General features: G+C 46.1%; 1 protein-coding gene across 1 annotated transcript in view; it reads left to right on the top strand.

Annotated features, from left to right (window-relative positions):
* atrn (attractin) overlaps nt 1–16,511 on the top strand; it is a 394,947-nt gene that overhangs the window by 67,910 nt on the left and 310,526 nt on the right. Inside the window, 4 exon segments of the mRNA XM_078199200.1 lie at nt 2,028–2,213; nt 4,254–4,475; nt 4,639–4,776; nt 11,365–11,458. Of these exon segments, the coding sequence (XP_078055326.1) occupies nt 2,028–2,213; nt 4,254–4,475; nt 4,639–4,776; nt 11,365–11,458 (640 nt within the window).

Genomic DNA, 16,511 nt, shown 5'->3' with positions numbered 1-16,511 from the left:
TTTTATTCGTGGGACATGGGCACCCCTGGCTGGTCCAGCATTTATTGTCCACTCCTAGTTGCCCGAGGGCAGTTGAGAGTCAACCACATTGCTGTGGCTCTGGAGTCACATGTAGGCCAGACCAGCTAAGGATGGCAGATTCCTTTCCCTAAAGGTCATTGGTGAACGAGATGGGTTTTTCCGACAATCGACAATGGTTTCACGGTCATCAGCAGATTCTTAATTCCAGATATCTTTTATTGAATTCAAATTCCACCAGCTGCCGTGGTGGGATTCGAACCCAGGACCCCAGAACATTAGCTGAGTTTCTGGACTGATAGTCGAGTGATAATATCACTAGGCCATTCTGGTTCTTAGCTTTGGGCACTTCTGTTTGTTTTCGTCTCTAAAATGTTCCTTATATGATGATCCAAGCCAGAAACTCCAAGGTATTTTACAAAATCAGCCTAGATCATACGTTTTGCACTTTGAATTTGGCCCGGGTGAGCACAAGATGTTTCACTCCAAATCTGATTCAAGTGAGTCATTAGGAAGCTTTTATCAAAGTTTATTTATGAAAACAGTTAACATATAAGAAAATCATCATAACTTTTACCAATTACAAAAGAACAACCATAATATTGTATAAACCTTAACAGCTAAATATACTGTTCCAAAATCAAAAAACCTGCACAAACATACATCTCGAGGCTTGGTACAGAAAGCAAGTATGCAACTATGTGATGCTGGATTTTGCAGCTTTTTATCACTTGCTGTGGATTCATCCGTTGGATGTTGAATTAAAATTCTGGGGCTTTCCCAGTCCTGGAGTTTTCATCACACCTCGAAATAGAGATAGAGACACTGCTTGACTCTAGCTTATAGCTAGCAGCCACAGACAGCAGAATTTTCACTCCAAGGAGAGAGAGACAAAAAAACACTGCTTCCAGTCTGCAGTCCAAACAGCTTCTGACCAAAATGAAACTAAAACCTTGTATTTTCCTGTTGGAACAAACTGTCCAAAGCCAATACCTGACCTGTCAATCATGGTCCGCCCAACAATTCCAAAAGGGTCATAAAACTCCAAGGACACTGTATTAGCCAAGATTAAAGATAAGCAAGATGCTCATTATATTGCTTTCGTAACAATGAGAGGAAATCGGCTCAGACATTATGACCAGGCCTGCTGAAAAAAACTCCAGAGAAATATAATTGAAATACATTTCTTAAAGACACAGTAGCGTCACACAATGTAGTGAATGTGGCAGACACTGATTTGAGGGAGTGCAGGGTTGGTTGGCGGGGGGGGGGGGGGGGGGGGGATGGCTGTGGTGGTGGGGAAGGAAAAGAGGAAATTTGCAAAAGTTGGAGAAAACAACATTTTTTAGCTTGCGTTGCCACCAAGAGTTTTTAGAAATTGGAACTGAAGTTTGGGCGGCACGGTAGCACAGTGGTTAGCACTGCTGCTTCACAGCTCCAGGGACCTGGATTCGATTCCCGGCTTGGGTCACTGTCTGTGTGGAGTTTGCACATTCTCCTCGTGTCTGTGTGGGTTTCCTCCGGTGCTCCGGTTTCCTCCCACAGTCCAAAGATGTGCGGGTAGGTTGATTGGCCATGCTAAAATTGCCCCTTAGTGTCCTGGGATGCGTAGGTTAGAGGGATTAGTAGGTAAATATGTTGGGATATAGGGGTAGGGCCTGGGTGGGATTGTGGTCGGTGCAGACTCGATGGGCCGAATGGCCTCTTTCTGTGCTGTAGGGTTTCTAAGATTTCTAAGAAGTGTATTCTGACCATCGTTCAGCTGAGGACAATGCGTCAAAGTGAAAAGTGGGCAGAAAATTAATATTAAAGCAAAATACTGCGGATGCTGGAATCTGAAACAAAAACAGTACATGCTGGAAAATCTCAGCAGGCCTGACAGCATCCGTGGAGAGATTCAGATTCGAAACGTTGGCTCTATTCTCTCTCCACAGGTGCTGCCAGACCTGCTGAGATTTTCCAGAAAATTAAAATGTCACTAAAATCAGTGTTATCTCTTTAATTCATAGCGAACCGCAGTGCAAAGCAGTGTCGAACACCTTGCGCACTGAGGATAACGTGCGGCGAGTGTACCAGTGGCAATTCTGAGTGCATGTGGTGCAGCAACATGAAGCAGTGTGTGGACGCAAATGCGTATGTGCCTTCCTTTCCATTTGGCCAGTGTATGGAGTGGTACACCAAGACTGGCTGTCAGCGTGAGTATAAATTCATCTCTTTCTGTCTTGCTATAGTTTGTGGTTCTTTCCACATATACTTTGAGTTCAATGATTCTTAATTGTGGTGAACTTGATACTAATTGCTCTTCTAGGTGGAGTTTTAAATCTTCATTAAAGTTCTCACGAGACATATTTGTCTTTTGCCATATTAAGGAATTTTATTTCCCTAAATTCTGTTTTCATGTGGTTTATATACATTAAAGAGTTTAAAGTATTTGTTCCATACTAAATAATAAAACCGAACGATTGTGAAATTGTGCATTCTTTTCTCTCTTACATGCCTCATTGCCTCTCGCCACCCGACCCTGATTTTTTTTCCTTTGTTCTCATGAAGAAAGTGGTTCAAATGGAAGGTGGGGGTGCTTGGGATCTGCAAGAAATGTAAGCGGCCTGCATATAGGCAAAATAGGGAATGGGCATAGGAAAGAATAAAAGCAAGGTATGGGAATAAAAAGAGTTATCGTATGGGAATTTAAAAAGATTGTTAAACTTGAAGTGAGAGGAAATCCTATTAAAAATTAGTTAAAACATCTGTACAACATATTGTCCATAATAAAACAGGGGAGCTGGTGGTAATCATGCATTGCGATGAACCCAAATATGCTAGGGGTTACCAAGCATGATGTTTTAAAAATGAGACAAAAAATGCTGGAAAATCTCAGCAGGTCTGACAGCATCTGTGGGGAGAGAATAGAGCCAACTTTTCCTGTCTGGATGACCTTTCGTCAGAGCTGACGAAACTTGCTTTTAAAATGAGAACTGGGAATCAAATGTTACAGGATACAACACAGTTCGAAAAGACAGAGAGGGAAAATGGGGAGGTGGAATAGCTGTAGTTATTTGGAAAAAAGAATGCAGCTGTTAGCAAGACAAAATTGGAATTCATATGTATGCAATAAAGGCCAGAACTTTCTGGCCGGAATTTTCCGGCTGAGCGCCAAATTTTCTGTCCTTGCTTGCAGTAGCGGCGGGGTGTGAGTGGCCGGAAAATTCCAGCCAAAGGACAATAAAGAATCATTCACACTAATAGGTGTGCTCTATAGGATTACAATCCAGTTAGGAACCCTTAACATTAGCAGAGATAGTTGCTTAGTGGTAACTCCAGAGATTCAGGCTAATATCCACAGCAGCTGGTTAAATTTGAATTTAGAGTCATAGAGGTTTACAGCAGGGAAACGGGCCCTTCGGCCCAACTTGTCCATGCCGCCCATTAATTAATTTACTTAGTTAATAACGTTCAATTGATCAATAAATTTCTGCCCATTTACTTAACCTACCTATATCCCTTTGCATACTCCTTGTATCCTCCTTACATCTTTCTTTCTTTGTATCATCGGCAAATTTAGCTACAGTCAGTTCCTTCATCCAAGTCATTAATATAGATCATAAATAGCGGAAGCCCCAGCATTGATGATATCAACAACACCAGCTTGCATTTATATAGCATCATGAACACAGTTCACAAGTGTGTAAAGAAAAGAATTTGGATGCTGAGCTAGTGAAATAGGTATTGGGCGAGATCTTCTGGCTCATCACACTGGTGAGATCTTCTTGTCCCACCAATGGCACACACCCGCCACAGGTTTCCCAACGGCGTGGGACGAAATCAGTGGGAAATTCCATTGATAGCAGTGGGTCCAGAAGATCCCGCTGCTGGCCAACGGCGGGTTATCTCCACGCCGTGGGGAGGCCAGAGAATCTCGCCCATTAGCAGAAACAACTAAATAGTCCATGTGTTGTGTTTAAAGAATTTTCTCCTGAAAGCAGTCGACAAACTTTAATCACCTCCATTAAAACCTGACTCTGACCATATACTTTCTCATTTGGCTCAATGTCAATTCTTGTCGTAATTTGTTGTATAATCCTTTTGGACTTTTATTTTTCTAGTTGCACTCTATCTTCACAGTCTAGCCCTGCCCTATTGTATACAAATAATGTGTAAATATATTTTTGTGTGCAATCATAGATCAAATTGGGAACAGAATGTGCTTATGATGTATGTCTTTCCTGTCATTGTAGCTGAAACCTGTTCTGGTTATCGAACCTGCAGTCAGTGCTTGGAGCAGCCAGGGTGTGGGTGGTGTACCGACCCCAGCAATACCGGAAAGGGGCAGTGTATAGAAGGATCTTATCGAGGGCCAGTGAAAATCCCCACAGTAAATGCCCCCTATTTACCCATTCTGAATGTCAGTATGTGCCCAGCAGAAACAAAATACAACTGGTCCTTTATCCAGTGCCCAGGTTAGTAAAAGACCGATCGCAAACAAATAGAAACTATCTATTCTCGTATATTTAAACCAAGAAGAAACGCGCAATGTTTGGAGAAAGAAAATTGTGTATTACTTGCGACTTGTCATTTTATGTCTCACATTGGATGAAAACATTTTTTTAAAATGTCTTTTAGCTTGCCAGTGTAATGGCCATAGCAAGTGTGTTAATGAAAGCATCTGTGAAAAATGTGAAGATCTAACAACTGGAAACCACTGTGAAACTTGCATCTCCGGTTATTATGGAGATCCTAAAAATGAAGGGAGTTGCCAATGTCAATTTATTGATAAGCTTCTAATTTTGCACATTTTCCTTCATTCCTAAGATTTTGACTCCTGTGGCATCTTGTAGGTGAAATGAAAATGGCCATTCGTCATCTTTGAAGCTTCGCAATGACAATGGACAAGAAGATTCGAGGAATCAAAGCTGATTCTTTTATGGCTCAAGAATGCTCTACACAAATCTTGAGGCCTTAAGAAATAATTAATTGTGAATAATTCGAATTTTTTTGATCTGAGCAGTTTGTTGCATCTTTGGCAGAGGGTGACGTATATACCTTTCATTTGTAATGGTCCCAATCTAGTATGAAGGGTTCACAAATGGGATATGCCAATGTATGATGTAGGTAATGATATATCACTGACACTGATCAGTCATGTGTGTGGTGAACCGTCGTTGGTTCCCACTGGATAGTACTGAGCCAGGGTCTGGCCAGTACTACAAGTATGTACATATGTTGCTGTTGGGTTAGGGATGGGTTGTGCTACTTGTTGCTGTTGGGGTTAGGGTGGGGTTGTTACACCTTTGTATTGTAGTGTTGTGGTACATCCCAGTCAGGCTCCGCCTCCTGGGAGAGGTATAAAGGTCCCTGCTCTGTCTGGGACCCCTCAGTCTGGGATCGTGTATATAATTGGTAGCTGCTTTGTTACAGCAAATAAAAGCCTTTATTTCCTGAGCATCAAGCCTCGTGTATGGTAACGCGCATCAATTTTATTTGCTGTAAATAAACTCTCGTCGAAGAAAAAAAAAAGAGAGTATGGAGCAGATACTGAAGCCTGAACGCCTTACACTAGATCCACGTGCGGTGGGCGCCTCTAACACCTTCGACCACTGGCTGAAGTGTTTCGAAGACTACCTGGCAGCCTCCGCAGCGGTCACCACAGATGATGACAGACTCCGGGTCCTCCATGCGAGGGTAAGCGACACTGTCTACCTCGCGATCCGTGCGGCCACCGATTACACAAAGGCCCTCGAGCTTCTGAAGAAGCGTTATATCAAACCGCCCAACGAAATACACACTCATTACCTCTTAGCCACTCGACGACGGCAGTCTGGCGAAACGATGGAGGAATACGTGAACGAGCTCCTACAGCTAGCCAGGGGCTGTAACTGCAAAGCTGTGTCGGCTGAGCAGCGTATGAACGACCTCGCCCGAGATGCGTTTGTGGCGGGAGTCGGATCGTCGTACATTCGACTCAAACTACTGGAGAAAGGTAACCTTGACCTTACCCAGGCAATAGAGCTAGCGGAGATGCTGGAGACGGCCTCCAAAAGCCTAGTATTGTATCCTGAAGACCACATGGAGACAACGTGGCAGGAGCAGTCGCCAATCACTCCTCGTCCCTCGGGTTCGAAATGCTGTGTAATGGCGTGCTCACACTCGGGCCAGACAACGGCAGCAGCTCCAGGCGGCCCGCGGTGTTACTTCTGTGGGGGAGCGAAGCATACTCGGCAACGGTGTCCCGCTAAAGCTGTGTTGTGCTCCGCCTGCGGTAAGAAGGGGCACTATTCGAAAGTGTGCCGATCCAAATCTAGGAACAGCAGTGCGGCCTGCGATTCCTCAGAGCCCGGTTCTTCGTCGTCAAAATCGTCGAGGGTTTCATCCACGTGCGAGGCCAGGACGACGCCATTACGGTCGACGGAGTCGGAGATGTGTGACCACCAGGGGTCGCTGAGTTTGGCGCCATCACCCACGTGCGACCTATGGGAGCGGCCATGTTGGTCGGCACCGACCACGAACGACCAGCAGGGGTCATCCTCGTCAATTTCAGCTGCCTGCAGTGGCGCTCATGAACCAACGGTGGCGTCGATCATCCTGGACCAGGCCAAGCCTCATAGACTTGACAAGTCTATGATGGACATTAAGGTAAATGACCACTTGATTTATTGTCTGTTTGACAGCGGGAGCACTGAGAGCTTTATCCACCCAGACGCTGTGAAGCGGTGTGGACTCTGGGTTCAACCTGTCAAACAGACAATTTCTATGGCTTCGAGGTCCCGGTCTGTCACCGTGCTAGGGCGTTGCGTGGTAACTTTAACGGTGCAAGGCACAGTTTAGGAGCGTTTCAAGCCCCTAGTGTTGCTTCACCTTTGCGCGCCAATACTTCTCGGACTAAACTTCATGGTTCACTTGAGGAGTGTAACCCTACAGTACGGTGGGCCACTCCCTTCGCTTTCAATGGGAGAACAGCAGCCTCCAAATTGCCCAACGCGCACCGCCTGTAGCCTCTCGACGCTGAAGATCACCACACCCTCCCTGTTCCAGAATCTTGTGCCAGGCTGCAAGTACATTGCGACTAAGAGTAGGCGTTACAGCGCTGAGGATCGGATCTTCATTCGATCTGAGGTTCAGCGGCTCCTCAAAGAAAGGATCATACAACCCAGCGCTAGTCCGTGGAGTGCGCAGGTCGTGGTGGTCAAGAGCGGGAACAAACCCCGGATGGTCATTGATTATAGTCAGACCATTAATTGATACACGCAGCTGGATGCGTATCCCCTCCCGCGCATATCTGATATGGTCAATCAGATTGCGCAGTACCGGGTGTTCTCCACCACAGACCTCAAGTCTGCCTACCACCAACTCCCCATTCGCCCAGGGGACCGACAGTACACGGCTTTTGAGGCGGATGGTCGCTTGTATCACTTTCTCAGGGTTCCCTTTGGTGTCACCAATGGGGTCTCGGTCTTCCAGCGTGCTATGGACCGAATGGTGGACCAGAACGGGCTGCGGGCTACCTTCCCGTACCTGGAAAATGTCACCATCTGTGGCCATGACCAGCAGGACCACGACACGAATCTCCTGAATTTCCTACGCACTGCATCTCGCCTGAACCTGACCTACAACAGGGAGAAGTGTGTGTTTCGTACGCGCCGTTTAGCCATCCTAGGATACGTGGTGGAAAACGGGGTCATTGGCCCTGATCCAGACCGTATGCGCCCCCTTTCTGAACTTCCCCTGCCCACTAGTGCAAAAGCACTGAGAAGATGCTTAGGCTTCTTCTCTTATTATGCGCAGTGGGTTCCCAATTACGCGGACAAAGCCCGTCCGCTCATTAAGTCCACTACTTTTCCCCTAACGCAAGAGGCCCGATTGGCCTTTGATAAATTGAAAGCCGACATCGCGAAAGCTACGATGCATGCAGTTGATGAGTCCATCCCCTTACAGGTGGAGAGCGATGCATCTGATTTCGCCCTGGCCGCCACACTTAACCAGGCGGGCAGGCCCGTCGCATATTTTTCCCGCACCCTCCAAGGCCCCGAAATTCGGCATTCAGCGGTGGAAAAGGAGGCCCAGGCCATTGTGGAGGCCGTCAGGCACTGGCGCCATTACTTGGCGGGAAAACGGTTCACCCTGATCACGGACCAGCGGTCCGTGGCGTTCATGTTTAATAACACGCAGAGGGGCAAGATCAAGAATGACAAGATCTTGCGGTGGAGAATTGAACTCTCCACCTATAACTATGACATCATGTATCGTCCAGGGAAACTCAATGAACCCTCGGATGCCCTCTCGCGTGGAACATGCGCCAGTATACAGGAGGACCGTTTGCAGGCTCTCCATAATGACCTATGCCATCCTGGGGTCACTCGGCTCTACCACTTTATAAAAGCCCACAATCTGCCCTACTCGGTGGAGGACGTCAGGTCCATAACAAGAAGCTGTCGGGTATGCGCGGAATGCAAACCGCACTTTTACCGACCTGACCGGGCACATTTAGTCAAGGCCACTCGTCCCTTTGAGAGACTGAGTGTCGATTTTAAGGGCCCCCTTCCCTCAACAGATCGGAATGTGTACTTCCTCAACATCATTGACGAGTACTCTAGATTCCCTTTTGTTGTTCCCTGCTCTGATACATCCGCTGCCACGGTTATCAAGGCATTCCGTGATCTTTTTACCCTGTTCGGGTACCCCGGCTACATTCACAGCGACAGGGGCTCGTCGTTCATGAGCGATGACTTGAGGCAATTCCTGCTCTCATACGGGATTGCCTCTAGTAGGACCACGAGCTACAACCCTAGGGGTAACGGACAGGTGGAACGTGAGAATGCTACAGTCTGGAAGGCTGTCTTGCTGGCGTTGAAGTCAAAAAGCCTGCCAGTCTCCCGTTGGCAAGAGGTGCTCCCTGATGCGCTCCATTCTATTCGCTCACTCCTGTGTACGGCAACCAATGCTACTCCCCATGGGAGGATGTTTTCATTCCCTCGGAAGTCTTCCTCGGGGACCTCATTACCGTCTTGGTTGACGTACTCAGGACCTGTCCTCCTGCGGCGACATGTAAGGGCCCGCAAGTCCGACCCGTTGGTCGAACAGGTCCATCTCCTCCACGCCAACCCTCAGTATGCCTATGTGGCATACCCTGACGGGCGAGAGGACACGGTCTCGATCCGAGACCTGGCGCCAGCAGGGGACGTAGCAACCCCTGTCGCTCCCATACCCCCTGTTACAAACCCCTTAACTCTTGTTTCCCCCCGGACATGGCGCGGGCAGCATCAGGACCATTGCTTAACCCTTTTACTCCTGTGTACAGCTTGCCTGAGTCCAGAGGATGGTCGCCACTTCAGGGCGTGTCGGGACTCCATGGATTACCGTCACCTCAGGGTCAACCGGCCTGTGAGCCTGAGGAGGAACAGCTGGACATCGCCTTGGGGAGAACACCACCGCAAGTGCCTACTCCGGTGTCACCGCCGGTACTGAGGAGGTCACAACGACGGTGCGGTCCCCCTGACCGTCTGAACTTATAGACTGATGACAAATTATTCTGTTTTTGTACCCCGCCGGCCTTTGTTTTCAAAGGAGGGGTGAATGTGGTGAACCATCGTTGGTTCCCACTGGATAGTACTGAGCCAGGGGCTGGCCAGTACTACAAGTATGTACATATGTTGCTGTTGGGTTAGGGATGGGTTGTGCTACTTGTTGCTGTTGGGGTTAGGGTGGGGTTGTTACACCTTTGTATTGTAGTGTTGTGGTACATCCCAGTCGGGCTCCGCCTCCTGGGAGAGGTATAAAGGTCCCTGCTCTGGCTGGGACCCCTCAGTCTGGGATCGTGTATATAATTGGTAGCTGCTTTGTTACAGCAAATAAAAGCCTTTATTTCCTGAGCATCAAGCCTCGTGTATGATAACGTGCATCAATGTGTTAATCAAGAGAGAGGTTGGAATCATGCTTAGGGGCAATGTGCCTGCTCTGTACCAATAAACAAGTGTTAAGCACAGTATATCTACAGTCTGTCTCAGAACCAAATCCCATGCCAAGAGTTTAAGGTAGAAGGGCCCATCTCAGAACACCATGATAACTAAACTTGTTGCAAGTCATATGTTGCATTTGTACAAAAAAGATTTATTTACAACTTTTTTATTTTTTAATCATTCATGGGACGTTGGTATTGCTGGCTAGGCCAGATTTTTTGCCCATCCCTAATTGCCCCCAACTAAGTGGCTCATAAGAACATTTCAGAGGGCAGTTAAAAGTCAACCATGTTGCTGTGGGTCTGGAGTTACATGTAGACCAGACCAAATAACGATGGCAAATTTCCTTCCCTAAAGGGCATTAGTGAACCAAGTGGGTTTTTAGAACAATCGACAATGTTTCGTGGTCATCAGTAGACTTTTAATTCCAGATTTTTATTAAATTCAAATTTCACCATCTGCCATTGTAGGATTCAAACCCAGGTACCTAGAGCATTATCCTGGGTCTCTTTAGTCTAGTGACAATACCACTAGGCTACTGATTAGAATGCTAAAATATTTCTGTTGAAATACCAGCAGGGAATCTGATTCTTGCATGGAAAGTCTTGTGCTCTGTTATTCTGCTCAATGCTGAAGTGTTATTGCCTATCCGTCATCAAGGCTCACAAAAGAGCTAAATTAGACAAAGTCTCAGACTTTAATTGAAAGAAAAAGATGTTTTTTAGATATTGGTATAATGGTTTTAAATAAGTTCCAAGTTACTGTTTGAAATGAAGATTTTGTTCTTATTATTCAATGTGATTTTACTTAAAGCAGGGAATCTTGAATGGTTGGACGATATGCTTCCAGTGGTGATCTTTGAATGGTGATTGATGATGTGTGGGTCTTCACAAACATCAGTCCTTTCTCTGGCAACATGCCCATGATTGAATAGAAATAACCCACGGCCATTCAATTGAACTCCTGAAACTGGAGAGCCTTCTCTGTTAGACAAAGGCGTATTCTAGCTGATTAATAAATGACCATGTCTGATCGGGTGTGTTAGCTCACTGTCCTTTCATCTCTGTTCACAATTTGAATCCAGTTCTGGCTGGTCAAGATCTGCCTGATTGATGAGCTGAACTGGGGCAATTTCCAACCTGGCAACAGTACGAAATGGCCCACAATTCTCTATGCATTACAAAGCTGGCATGGGAAATAGAACTGCTATACTGGTGCAGTAATGGATTATTTTCCAAAGTTGAGGTTGAGGTCTATTTTGGTGCAGATAGCATGGTAATAAAAGGACCCCGTAAATTAGCCTGTTCTCTTCATGTGCAGTGAGCAAAGATAAATGGTTGTTTTTTGTAATTTTTCACTTGCTGCATTTTCTGATTCTGTTTACTACTTCCTCAAGCCTGCAAGTGCAATGGACACGCAACCATCTGCAATACCGAGACAGGAAAATGTTTCTGTACAACAAAAGGAATCAAAGGCGACAAGTGTCAGCTGTAAGTTACATTCAGTGCTTTTTATGTGCACACTGCTTTTGGCGGAGGTTTATAACTGCTATAAAATTTCCATATATTTCAGTTCCACTTTGTGGCAATGACATTTTCAATTAATGAGCAAGCTAACGTAATCAAATGGAGTGTTTGAAGAGTAATTTAAAAAGAATCCCTCATAAACTAAGATATAAAAAGTGCAGGAGAATATTGTTCAATTCATTTTCTTACCACAATTTAAGATACCTGTTACTTTGAAATAGTCAGGCTTTTCATCTGTTATAATCCAGGTCAGAAACTCCAAGATATTTTATGAAGTCAGCCTTGACCATAAGTGTTGAGCTTTGAATTTGACACGGGTAGCACAAGATGTTTCACTTCAGCTATGATTCAAATGACCCACTGGGGAGCTTTTATCAATCAAAGCTTATTCAAGAATACAGTTAACATATAGAAATAACTTTTACCAATTACAAACAAGAAAAAAAACAACCATGATATTGTATAAATATTAACAACTAAATGCACTGTTCCAAACAAACAAATAAACACTCTTCCAAACATCCATGGGTCCCAGGTGTAGCACAGAAAATAAGAATGCTCATGTGGTGCTGGATTCTCGAGCTCTGCGACACTTGCTGTGAATTAGTCCTTTGGATAGAGAATTGAAACTCTGATTTCCCAGCCCTGTAACTTGCAGCCCACCTAGAGGTAAGGATAGAGCCACTGCTGGCCTCTAGCTAGCAAGCCCGTAACAGCAACATTTTCACTCTAGAGAAGTGAGAAAGCTTCCAAATTAGCCAGCAGAATTTCAAATACCAGGGAGAGACACACACAAGTCTGGAGTCCAACAGCTTCTAACTAGCCAGCAACCAAAACTGAAAGTAAAAAAACTCTTGGGAGGAAAAATCTGTCCCACCTGGCCTGCCAATCAATCCTCCCGCAAGGGGCGGCACGGTAGGACAGTGGTTAGCACTGCTGCTTCACAGCTCCAGGGACCTGGGTTCGATTCCCGGCTTGGGTCACTGTCTGTGTGGAGTTTGCACATTCTCCTCGTATCTGCGTGGGTTTTCTCCGGGTGCTCCGGTTTCCTCCCACGGTCCAAAGATGTGCGGGTTAGGTTGATTGGCCATGCTAAAAATTGCCCCTTAGAGTCCTGAGATGCGTAGGTTAGAGGGATTAGTGGGTAAATATGTAGGGATAAGGAGGTAGGGCCTGGGTGGGATTGTGGTCGGTGCAGACTCAATGGGCCAAATGGCCTCTTTCTGCACTGTAGGGGTTCTATGATTCTATGATTCTAAAACAAAAAGGGCCATGAACTCCCAGAGAGTACAATAGGCCCAGATTAATAATAAAAGTCCATTAAATCATTTAAGCAACAATAAAAGGATGTCTAGTCAGACAGGTCAGCAACAAGCACAGAAGTCCCTCTTAAAAGCACTGCAGAGAAACATGATGAAAGTACATTTCTTAAAGGTACTGTAGCGTCACACATCCAATGTTGCTTTGAACATCTATTATGGACTATGTATTTGATATTAAGGCCTTATTCTGATCCAGAAATACCAGCTAAACAATCAGCCATTCTACTTTAAGTTTGAATTGATGCAATCTAAGTTTAAGCCATGAAAATATTTACCTTTATGGTCAGTGATATTTTTAACAGTCAGCATGGATACATTGAAGAAAATACGATGACTGTGAAATCCTTCACAGTCCCCGGAAAGATCCAGTGGCAAAGAAGTTAAGGGCAACGGTGACCTCCGTGGGTGTCCCCCTCTTCTCGGTGCCAGGTTATTGAACACCTGGCACAGATGCCGCACTGTCCCTCTTTACAGGCGCAGTCTTCTGCGGCGCAGGTGGCCTCAAAATGCTAGCACCTCCTGTAGACCCGGGGTCTACAGTCTCGCTGTCGTCTTGCCCCTGCTCGGCCTAATGGATGGTAGGCACCTGAGCCTCTGTAGCAGCCCCCTGATCTTCTGGGTCCTGCTGCTCTGGTGCAGGGTCATGCCTGGGTTGGCCCTGGTGCTCTTGCAACCTGTTGCTTTCCTTGGCACCAATGATCAGAACCGCTATCTGGAATGGCTCTAGATCAAACTCCATCCTCAGTCTGTGAGGACATGGAAGAGAAAGCAAGATAGACAGTTCGCAATGTTATCCATCTTTTTGATTTGATTTATTATTGTCATGTGTTGGGATACAGTGAAAAGTATTGTTTCTTGCGCACTATACACACAAAGCATACCGTTCATAGAAAAGGAAAGGAGAAAGTACAGAATGTAGTGTTACAGTCATAGCTAAGGTGTAGAGAAAGATCAAATTAATACAAGGTAGGTCCATTCAAAAGTCTGATGGCAGCAGAGAAGAAGCTGTTCTTGAATTGGTTGGTACATGATCTCAGACTTTTGTAGTTTTTTCCTGACGGAAGAAGGTGGAAGAGAGTATGTCCAGGATGTATGGGGTCCATGATTATGCTGGCTGCTTTTCTGAGGCAGCGGGAAGGGTAAACAGTGTCAGTGGATGGGAGGCTGGTTTGCGTGATGGACGGGGCTACGTTCACAACACTTTGTAGTTTCTTGCAGTCTTGGACAGAGCAGGAGCCATACCAAGCTGTGATACAACCAGAAAGGATGCTTTCTATGGCACATCTGTAAAGGTTGGTGAGAGTTGTAGCGGACGTGCCAAATTTCCTTAGCCTCCTGAGGAAATAGAGATGTTGGTGGGCTTTCTTAACTATATCATCCGTGTAGACTCTAGCGTCCTCTCTCATAGTGTTACTGTCATCCAGAGGGATAAGGATGAGACTTGAGGGAGCAGAGGCATGCAGGGGCAGTGAGCATTATCCTTTATGGAGCTTCCCTTGTGTGTCTGTGTTGAGGCTGTTTTTGTGAATAGGGTTATCTGGCAGCACATCTCTCAGCTGTTGCTGAGGCAGGTAACCTTTGTGTGCACTCACCTTTCCAATTCCTCTCCCTGATCCAGTGCGATTGTGAATAATGGAAGTTCCATGAGATGTGCCAATGTCCAGCACTCATGTGGGGTTTGAAGGGAGAGAGGTCCTGGGTCAGTACGGTATGGGCGGCACGGTAGCACAGTGGTTAGCACTGCTGCTTCACAGCTCCAGGGACCTGGGTTCGATCCCCGGCTTGGGTCACTGTCTGTGTGGAGTTTGCACATTCTCCCCGTGTCTGCGTGGGTTTCCTCCGGGTGCTCCGGTTTCCTCCCACAGTCCAAAGATGTGTGGGCTAGGTTGATTGGCCATGCGAAAATTGCCCCTTAATGTCCTGAGATGCGTAGGTTAGAGGGATTAGTGGGTAAAATATATGGGGGTAGGGCCTGGGTGGGATTGTGATCGGTGCAGACTCGATGGGCCGAATGGCCTCTTTCTGTACTGTAGGGTTTCTATGAGTAACACTCATTGTGTGTGAGGGGAGTTAAAACAGGGCTTCGTGAGCTGGGGATCTCTGAATGAGGACAGGACTATGCCAAACTGTGAGAGTTTAACAGGTCCAGGTATGCAGGGCTTCAGATGTGCTCAGTGCATGGTACAATGGAGCCAGAAGGTCAGAGCTGAGATTGGACACAGAGAGGAAACAACACTTTTGACATACAGGTGCCTTTAACTGATATAGATCGTGTTAGCTCCAACATTTCAAAGAGTCAATGGAAACAGTCAGGCAAGGCCTCCCCTCCAATCAAAGCCCAATTGCCCCCGTTGAGTCATACATGCTCCCCAAGCAAGACAAAAACATTTAAAAATGAACATTTACCTCCTAGCTCCCCCTTGGATGCCTTGCCGCCAGGTCCTCACTTTTCAAGAGTAACGCCAAACTATGCCCACGTGACTTCCACTAGTGAGGCTGAGTGAATATCACATGACCACTGCATAGGGTCAGTCCCGCTAATGACATGGAGATGAAGATATTTGCATAATTATTGGTTTGCTGCCCACTCTGGGCAGGAACCCAATCGGAGCCAGCAAGGCAAGCCAGGTCAATCCCAAGAGCCATCACACATGACAGGAATCCCGATTTACCGGGCCATTGGAATTCCCACAGGCCGTCTGGAGACGTCGGAGAACCAGGTCCCAGGTCTTAGGACCTAGGCAGCTGAAGCTATCAGTGCTGAAGTCATTAAAATTGAGGATGCTCGAGGAGCACAGATCTTGGGAGGTTGTAGGGCTGGAAGAGATCACAGATAAAGAAGACTTTGGGGAGGGATTTGAAATGTTTTTAAAATTGATGTGTTTGTTAACCAGCGGCCAGAGTTGGTCAGCAAACACAGTGCCAATCAATGAAACAGGACAGTGTGAGTTTGAACATGGACAGCAGTGTTTTCATAGAATCATAGAAACCCTACCCCCACATATTTACCCGCTAATCCCTCTAACCTACGCATCTTAGGGGCAATTTTTTTTTTTTAACCTGGCCAATCAACCTAACCCGCACATCTTTGGACTGTGGGAGGAAACCGGAGCACCCGGAGGAAACCCACGCAGACACGAGGAGAATGTGCAAACTCCACACAGACAGTGACCCGAGCCGGGAATCGAACCCAGGACGCTGGAGCTGTGAAGCAGCAGTGCTAACCACTGGATAACCTTTGGATAATGTCAGAACAAAACACCCAGCCCGACCACAAACACCATTCTAGTTTAGCAGCAAGTGGACTGTGTGATCTTAATTCCTGCTATCATGCAGGAATGGCTCTACTCAAAACAGGTGGACAGGATCTGAATTTTGGGTGGCAGAAGATCACCAGCTGATACCAAGTCATTAACAATCATGGAAAGGTTGTCTTGTGGGGGATTCCGGAATAGGGAATGTCTAAATTTATTTTGTGCAACTTTCCTGCTAGAATGCAGAACTTGGATGTAAACTTACTAAAATGTTATTGCAATTTTAAACAGCGCACATCATTCTGTCATACTGTTATAAAGGAATGCTTTGATATAATGGTTTACAGTTGAGTTAACCTTATGTAAATTAATATCTACACTATGTTGTCAATAAATAAATAAATGCAAATGTCAATAAATCAAGTAGTGTTGGTGCCTTGG

The sequence above is a fragment of the Mustelus asterias genome, chromosome 1 (assembly GCF_964213995.1).
Source record: "Mustelus asterias chromosome 1, sMusAst1.hap1.1, whole genome shotgun sequence".
Taxonomy (NCBI): domain Eukaryota; kingdom Metazoa; phylum Chordata; class Chondrichthyes; order Carcharhiniformes; family Triakidae; genus Mustelus; species Mustelus asterias.
This window is presented reverse-complemented; position numbering and strand designations above follow the sequence as displayed.